The sequence below is a fragment of the Triticum dicoccoides genome, chromosome 5B, assembly GCF_002162155.2.
Source record: "Triticum dicoccoides isolate Atlit2015 ecotype Zavitan chromosome 5B, WEW_v2.0, whole genome shotgun sequence".
Classification (NCBI taxonomy): Eukaryota; Viridiplantae; Streptophyta; class Magnoliopsida; order Poales; family Poaceae; genus Triticum; species Triticum dicoccoides.
In genome coordinates this window covers 628179518-628188300 of record NC_041389.1, presented here as the reverse complement: position 1 = coordinate 628188300, position 8783 = coordinate 628179518, and the positions used below count along the sequence as shown (strand labels likewise).

General features: G+C 46.1%; 1 protein-coding gene across 1 annotated transcript; it reads right to left on the bottom strand.

Moving 5' to 3' along the window:
• Positions 1 to 6060: 6060 nt before the first annotated feature.
• Positions 6061 to 7251, bottom strand: LOC119306410 (BTB/POZ and MATH domain-containing protein 1-like). Its single transcript, XM_037582635.1, has one exon. It carries the CDS (start codon positions 7240 to 7242, stop codon positions 6061 to 6063), a length of 1182 nt encoding a protein of 393 aa, XP_037438532.1. The 5' UTR covers positions 7243 to 7251.
• Positions 7252 to 8783: the final 1532 nt, after the last annotated feature.

Sequence of the window (8783 nt, the reverse complement as noted above, 5' to 3'; positions counted from 1 at the left end):
GTGATTTATGACAGAACAATTGAGGGGACTAAGTGATTAATTATCAAGTTTATTTTAGAAAATTAGTCATCTGGATTTATGGATATCTATGGTATTCTCATTTATGAATTTCTCATGAGCAATTTTACCCGGTACATCTCAGTTGTGACTTTGGCATTTTTGCATTTGAGAACTGCTCTATTTATTGTAGTATCAAGAAATTAGTTTTACCTGGCAGTTCTGAGTCATAGTCCTCATCGAGAAAAAGCCACCTTGTTGTTATCTGTCATTGCCTCAACTTATCCACGTAATTCCAACTATTGTGCTTTTCCTTGGTTTTTAGAACATGCCTTGGATGATTGGATGATTGATAAGTACTCCCACTGTAAACTCATACTAGTAGGTAGTGCGCGGCGGCACGCCGCGCCATAAGGACTGATAAACAATTTAGTTTTTTTGGTAATATTTGGTAAGTTGTCCCAAGATTTGGTTCGTGGTAGAGTAGTTCATACAAGGGTACATCTATTTGGTACATACATAGGTGATCTACAACATGTAGTGATAGTGGGTACTCGATGCAGAATTACGAAGCTTTTGTTCGCTTCTTATACCTATGATGTTGATCCTCCAGCCAGGTTTGTCTCTCTGATGTAGTGGTAGTGAAATAACCGCTGCTGGTCGGAATAGACATATCATCACCAACCAACCTATTCAAGCCGATCCACGCAAGCATGCCTCTTCCTCTTTGCTAGGTGAGTAATCTAAAGAATAGCAATACATACAACATTGTAATTCAATAGAAATCAGGTTAAGAAGCAATATATTCATTGAAAAGCAGCAAACTGTACACTTGAAATATCAATGAAGCACACATGTGCAATACTAAGGAACAACCTCATGTTACCCGAAAGCGTTTGAAATTCTCTAACTGTTATACGCCATTCTAACATTATTTTCTGGAACAACCTTTCTACCTGTCCCAGCCATATCATACATGCAAAAAACATACTTCAGTACATAGGCTGCTACAGCCAAATATGGACAACAGGTGTCCAATAATCAGGACCATAACATCATGACAGAGAAGAAATAGAACTTGGACCTAGTCAATATGATTATCCCTAGTCAATATGATTATCTCAATCCGAGACGAATGCTCTCTCTTCAGATTTACTGAATGTGGTTAGTACTGAAAACAGAGACCAATCTCTAGCATAAATCATATTTTTAACGAAGCATGTAGGTGAATAAAATCCAAGCTGCTTCATGGAAACGAGTGGCTAACTCAATACGCAAGTGGAACTTGAATTTTAAGCTAAAGAAGAAATGAATGAACTCGGAAATTTGGAATAAACCATTGAGAACTCAAGTGAATGATCTCACTTGAAGCCTGGGCCTTGGCAATTCAACATGAACATGTCTTCTCTGCCTACCAAGAAACTGCAATGTTTCAATCATCTTCTTGCTGGCTAGAAATTCTGCACCTAGACACTGGAAACATAGAAGGGAAGGGACGACACAAACATAGCAAATAACAAGGATATGCATTGGTTGAAAGGGAAGCAAGGAAATGACATCTACTATGGCCCAGTTTTGGAGACCATTAACCAGTTAAGCAAATAGAAAAAATATTGACATAGTATATACTGTAACAGGTGGACAGTATATTATTCACCAAAAGAGAGCTTCTGCAAGCACAAGAGCGACTCCAATTTCCCAAGGAATTCAAAAAATTAACTTCTATCAAGGTGAACAGTTGTTGTGTTCTTTTAACCAATTCAATTAAAACGCATTATGTGCAAGGCGGTACAACTCCTCTCCTCTAATTATAACTAGTAAATTGTACGTGCTTTGCACGCCATTTAAATATATATATAATAAAGCATGGGAAAATACATTTGAATATGTATTATCTTTTCTAGAATCCTACCGGACAAGATCCAACTTGGTTCTTACCTCTATAGAATTCAGATTGTTCTAGACTCTTTTTATTAGAGTATCAGATAAGCATGTGAATAGATGCTTCTAGAACACATGAGATGGTTGAGTTGGGGGTTCAATTAGAAGGCCACGTGGCAGAATCCTATGAGTTGAAAACTATATCCAACGGATGATAATGCTCAGATTTGCCTTCTCCTCACCGTTGGATGAGCATATCCAACGACCAAGATTTGAAGCTATTGGCACACTATATAGTGGTGTAGATATGGATATACTGCATACGAAAGGAAACCTTATTTACAGCTACAGCTACGAAATTAAAGCTCCAATTGACCACTGAACCTTACAACATAGCCGTTAAGTATAGGGAGACACATAAAAACCTGGATCTGCTACAAAGATGGTTCTTGTACGATCAGCTGAATATATAGTACTATAAACGCTAAGTGCAACTATGCAAACTTTTATCTACCAATCACACAAATAGAAATGGCAAAACTAAATGATATTAAGGAACAAAATGAAGAGTTCATGAAGGGGAGAAGTAGGAAACTTGTTTGGTCTGAAATTTTGACATGTCTAAAACATGACAGTACAGACTTTACAATGTTCATTTGAATAAAATCTGGCCCAACCTTATTCCAAGGTAGAATAGGTCAAGAGGACCATTTACCCAGCACCTTGCTGCCATGGCATAAATGCTATGAAACTGAATCACAAAAATACCTGCAGAGATAGCTGCAGAACCGTAAAGAGCATAAAACCTCATGTGAATATGTTTGGAATATTAATCTTCTCTATCAAAATTTCCAGAGAGAAAATTAATAGCTGATTATGAGGTCCAAATTCAGTTACATAACCAACAAATACATCTCCTGCCTCTCAAATTAAATTCACAAAAGCAGCAGCTTTGAACTACAGAGTAAATAGAAAAATCTACAAAAAAGAAGAGTCACAACAGAATAGGGAAGGTTGTATTATCAATGGCCCCACATACAGGAGCTTCCATCACATACAGAAGCTTCCATCAAAAGGCTTGAAACCTGCAAAGTAATGTACAATGATCCTCCATCTCATGCATAAGCTTTGTCAATGTCACTTTGAGAAACCTTATTTACATACTTCCTACAATTATATCAAGAATACAGGATGTGCCCTTGCACCCCCATGTTCTTCAGTCTTCACTGTCCGATATTTTTCAAGCACATGAATATTGGTGCTGCCTGTAATGTTCACAAGCGATAGTCAGACGATTGACAATGCTATATCTGAAAATTTATAGTAATCACTGGAAAATCTTGCACAATGAAATGAACTCATAAAAACTGAGAGCAGATCCATTATTCTAAGTACACCCATCATATGTCACTTGGGATCAATAAAAATTTCTTCAGATCAATCAAACTTATCTCAAATCAATAAATTTCACTGAAACCACATGGAAACCTTCCAATTTTCAGAAGAAACAGAAATCAAGAATAGAAGCTTGAACTAATTAGTCACATCACTCATCCATCCCGGAAACTTTGTAGATCGAAGCCTTTAAACAGGAGTCTCTACCCAACTATGAAGCTCACCGCACGTCATTCAGAGAACACAGATTTGGATGAATAGTATGGGGATTTGGCCTCACCGGTGGGAGCGGTGTGTCATACGACTGAATTCCCGTGGTCACCCTCACATGATGTCACATCGGGCCAGTCCATCTGACGTTGTTGTTCCCTCGCGTGCATATTGGACCTTGTGTGGCTCCCCGCCGGCCGGATCTCACCACACAATACGGACCTGGCCGGCCATCGTAGTCGTACAGGCATCATAGCACAATGGGATGGCAACGGCGAGGCTCATCATAGTGGGAAGCAGTGAGGTCCATCTCCAACAGCTCTCGACGCCACCGCCACGCCTTCTTTGGCCACTGCACCATCCCCGCTCCTCCCCTCATCCATCTCGCACCTCTCCATCACTGAGGCGGGGAGACTGGGATTGGACTCGAGGCTTCGAGAGAGACAAGAAAAATATCTACAAAATCGCAGCGCAGGACATGTACAGCCCAGAAGGCCTGGTCAAAGTGCAAACCGCAAATGCTACAGGCCCGAGATGAAAGAAAAGATACTCCCTCCATCCCGTAATGTAAGACGTTTTTTTGACACTACCATGCGTCACACGCGTCAAGTCCACAGGGAGGGATAGAAACGTGGCAAACGAAGGAAACGAAGCACTTTATTCACACGCGTAATTTTTACAGCCACCATGAAAAAAAATCCAAAAAAACAGGGAAAAGAATCCCTTGCGGGCCTAGTCTTCTTTGTAGTGTCAAAAAAATGTCTTACATTATAGGACGGAGGGAGTATGATCGAAGGTTCTACCATGTGTCACATGCGTCAAGTCCACATGGTGGGATAGAAACGTGGCAAACGAAGGAAACGGAGCACTTTCGTCACACGCGTAATTTTTACAGCCACCGTGAAAAAAAATCTAAAAAAACCAGGGAAAAGAATCCCTTGCGGACCTAGTCTTCTTAGTATAAGACTTTTATATCTCTAAAATGTTTTATATTAGTTTACAGATAAATAATATTTTTCTTCTGAAACATACACGCAACCATACCAGTAAGAAAATATATCCTTTTAGATAACCCCCGGGTCGCCCCGCTTGGGTCAACACGGGGGCGATCCAGCCGCGCCGCCACAGGTCTCCCACCAACCTCTTCCTCGTCTAGCCGTCGCCTGAGGCCCTACCGGCGAACCCTGCATGGGTCCGGGACGAAGACAGCGGGGCGTTCTTTGAGTCGACCTCTCCTTCCCAACTTGGATCCCATCGGCAGCGGCCCACAGGATGCCTCGGGAGGATCTACGGGGTGACGGTAGCAGGGCTTCCACGCTCTCCAATGAGCGGCCGCATGGTGTCGGATGCGCTGGGAGGCCCAGATGCATGGTGTGGTCGTGCGTGCTCGAGGCAATGGTGCTCCGGTTCAGGTGTGCTTCTTCTTCGGGCGTTGTAGTCCTCGACGCGATATCCCTCCGAGGGCGGCGGATGCGGCGGCCACCCTTGGGATTGGCTGGGGCGAGACCAGTGGGGTGAGTGCGCGCAGCAACCAGGGCGGCGTTCCTGGCCATGCAGCGGTGGAGCTCGCCTCCATGCCCGCAGGAGCTCGCACGCTTCCTTGGCTATGGTGGGTGGCCGTGTGCCGTGGATCCGGACCCCACCCAGATCCGTCGTCAATGGGGCCCGTGGCCAGACGGCAACACATAGAGGGTCAAAGAGGGATGTTGGATCCCTGTCGGCGTTCCGGCTATTACGTGCGCAGTCACAACGTGGTTTCGGGTAGCTACTAGTTCAGCGTGGCACAACTGCCGGTGAAAACCATGTCGAGCTCGGTCATGGAGGACGACGACGAGGCCATGGGCGTCGTCTCCTAGCCGAAGGCATCGTCGGTTGCAATCGTCGTCACCGCGTTTCGGCTGCTCCAAGGAAAACCTAGTTTTTTGTCTCTCGGGTCGGACTATGACGGTGCCTTCGAGACTGTCTTCCTCTTGGGGGCACTGTTTGGAGAGGTGCTGCCTCGAGGGGACAAGGGAAGAAGCGGTGTTGCATGTATCGCATTGATGATGGCGGGTATCAGCTGCATGGTACAACGGAGTCTGGGCGACAGACGCGTGTTGAGGGGCACGCGCAGGAGGGTGACACTATCTGACATCATGATGGCGTCAACGGCAGAAGGGACTGATAAGGTCAATGTATTGAGCACTCCTGACGAAGATGAGACGACGAAAGATGGTGGCGGCGGATTATGGAGCATGCACATGCAATGCGCATTGAGGGTTTGCTAGACCGGTCAGTGCTCCCGACTCACCGGCGGGCGGCTTGGCCAGGCCACCGGATTACATGGTGTATGTTTGATGCAAGGTCAAGTCACATCGTCAAAGCTTGCAGGTATCATAATAACTTTTGTGAGGAATGTGGTTTTGAGTTGATTCATGTATTTATTTTATAAGGCTTTGTTGAATAATTTGATAAAAATGATTGTGTCCAACGATCGATGCAGAGACCGGGGATTAATTATTCTCCTTTAAAAAAATACGTTGAGAGCATAATCATTACTATAAAAAATTGGATGACATCGATAATACTACGGAAGCATTACTTCCGGAATGTCATGATAATATCCTTTTCTGAATTCAGCCGGATGATTCTATCTCTCAGCTCCTCAACAACAGACCAGCCGTAACTGGCTAGCAGATGCTCAAAGCCATCACTTGCCACCATTGCATCAAAGTTGGACGGAGAAGCAAGGAACTGCAAACAAGCTTTATTGAGACGACGGAAACCATGCTGCCTAGCCAAAGCCAAGCTGGTCGCCACCATGTTGGAATCAATGTGACTGCACAATTTCTCCTCGCATATCACCTTAAGCCTAGGGATGTCGTACCTGTCAGCCGCTTCGAGTAGATGCCCGGCCATCACCACGTCATGTAGAGGAACGGAGTCGGTGTATATGAAATGGAGCAAGTACTCGAACACATCAGGTTCCATGTCACGAATTTCAATAGTACTGCATGAACTCTCCACCAGGGCACCGAGGAGCCCCGCCTTGAACACGGATGACCGAGCAGTTAGGACACACCTGTGAGCCGGGAATGTCCGTCCGCCCACTTGAAAAGTCAGGTCCGCTCCATCATTGCTCTGTAGGAGATCGCCGAGATGCCGGTGCAGGTCGCTTGGAGGAATCCTTGCTTCTTGGTCGATGTCCTTGACGACGGTGACATCACACCTGATGGTGAGACAATCGTCTCTAAGGTGCGGCGATACCTCAAGGCCAGCCTTGTGGATGAAGTCATGGTAGCCACGGTCTGGAGCCCTCCTTGAGAAGGTGTGTAGAGGGATGGTACGGCTGTACGAAGGCACCGGATTTCCATTCTTGTCGAGCACGCTGAGCTTCAATTTGGCCTTGGCCTTCACGTCCTCGGCATCGGCAGCTTCAAGCTGCACATAGAGAGAGATATAATTGTCACAGTGCTTAGGATAGCCGTTGGGGTAATATCTCACGACCCAGTTGTGGCCTCCAACGCTGAATGGGGCGGAAGTCATGCACTCCCCGTTCTTGAGCAGCGCGTTGGCCATTGAGTATCCGTCTATCTTGAGCACATACGACCTCTTCTCGGATTCAGCGATCATGGCAGCAGGGATCTCGTAGGGCTCTGCCATTATGGAGGTAGGCTTGGACTCGGAGTAAGATGGAGGGCTGGCGGGAGGAAAGATTTTGCTGCGCCTATCTGTGGCGGGAGGTGCACTTGGGAACGCCGGTTCACCAGTCGAACTCATAGCCCCAACGCCGAGTACACAAGCAGCGTGACTCGATTGATTCTTGCCGCCGGCCGGCCGGCCGGCCGGAACGGAACGGAAGCGTACGCACGAGAAACAGTCGAACCGATTGGAATCGGTCCTGTTTCTTTTGATTTATTGATATTTGAACTCAACTCACGGGATTTCCTACAATCCCTGGCGTATGTAAAGGCCTGATGTACGTTCTGGAGGAATACTCGGTGACCGACTCTAATACTAACCAACTCGGTATGGAGTACTGACCATACCAGGACACATGCACGCTCTGTGTAAGTTTGTGTTTATGTCTAACACGGAACATCTCGATCTACTAGTACGGAGTATATGTTTGCGTCCTGTCTGCCCTGCCTGACATATACTCCGCTCATTTACCTTCACGGGGGGACGCCGTTGCGTTGCCCTTGGTGAGAGGTGAAAGGAGCCGCGATGGAGCATTGGCACATGGAAGGTTTTGCTTGTGCCCGACTATTGATTTGGGTCACGTTGACCGAAGCGGGAGGAAGCTCATCATTTTTTTTCAAGAGGAAACTTCTATTCTATTCATGATCAATCGGACCAATCAAGGCAGTACAGAGAGCATAAAAAATAACCAAAAATACAACCATGTCCATGGATCATCTAGCGATGACTACAAGCACTCGAGCGTGCAAAAGGTGTGTCGTCTTCATCGCCCCTCCATCACCCGAACCGGACAAACCTTGTTGTAGTAACAGTTGGGAAGTCGTCGTGCTAAGGTCACATGGGATCAGCGCAGCAGAGCTGCAATCATCCCTGATAAAGAGATTCGTAGATCAGAAGGATCAAACTTGTAAACACCCAAATGCAGACCCAAAAAGATTCATCGAAGACCAACACCGGCCGAATCTCGTGAGACCCGGCAAAGACACATGTCCACAACACCCTCCAACAACGCAAATCAAAGACCAACACCAATCGAATCTCGTGAGACCTGTGAAGACACGTGTCCACACACCCTCCAACGAACACTGGACGCACCATCAGGATAGGGGATCGAATGGTGGAGATATTATTCCTACTGAGAGACATCGCCATTGCCACAAAGCCCCAATCAAGACACAAAATCCAACAAAATGAGAGCGGGGTCCCTCCCGCCAGCAGGGGTTCGAGATCCTCTGGACCTTCACGGCATAAAGGCCATAAGAGATCGGGAGGAATGGCGGCAACACCGACTGGAGGAGAAGGAGAGCCTGTGTCTTGTGAAGTAGGGGAGAACATGTGCGTGTAACCTAATGGCACTGGAGTTGGTCAAGCAAAGATGGCGGAAAATAATCATTTTTGGCAGATAATAAAGGGTGCGTGCATTGGATCGGTAGACGTTTGCACTAGCGCCACACACTATCTTCGATTCTTTTCGGGTATAAAACCAAGTGATGAACGAAACGACCTCAATGAACTCAATTAGGAAGAGCAGAGGAGGGCAAAGTAGCCATGCAACAACCAGGTCATCCTCGAGAGCCCTCACCAGGCAACACAGGGCTGTGTCCATGTTCTCCAAAAAA

Coding starts and splice junctions, on each gene's coding strand:
- LOC119306410 (XM_037582635.1), bottom strand. CDS start 7,242: ATGAGTTCGACTGGTGAACCGGCGTTCCCAAGTGCACCTCCCGCCACA.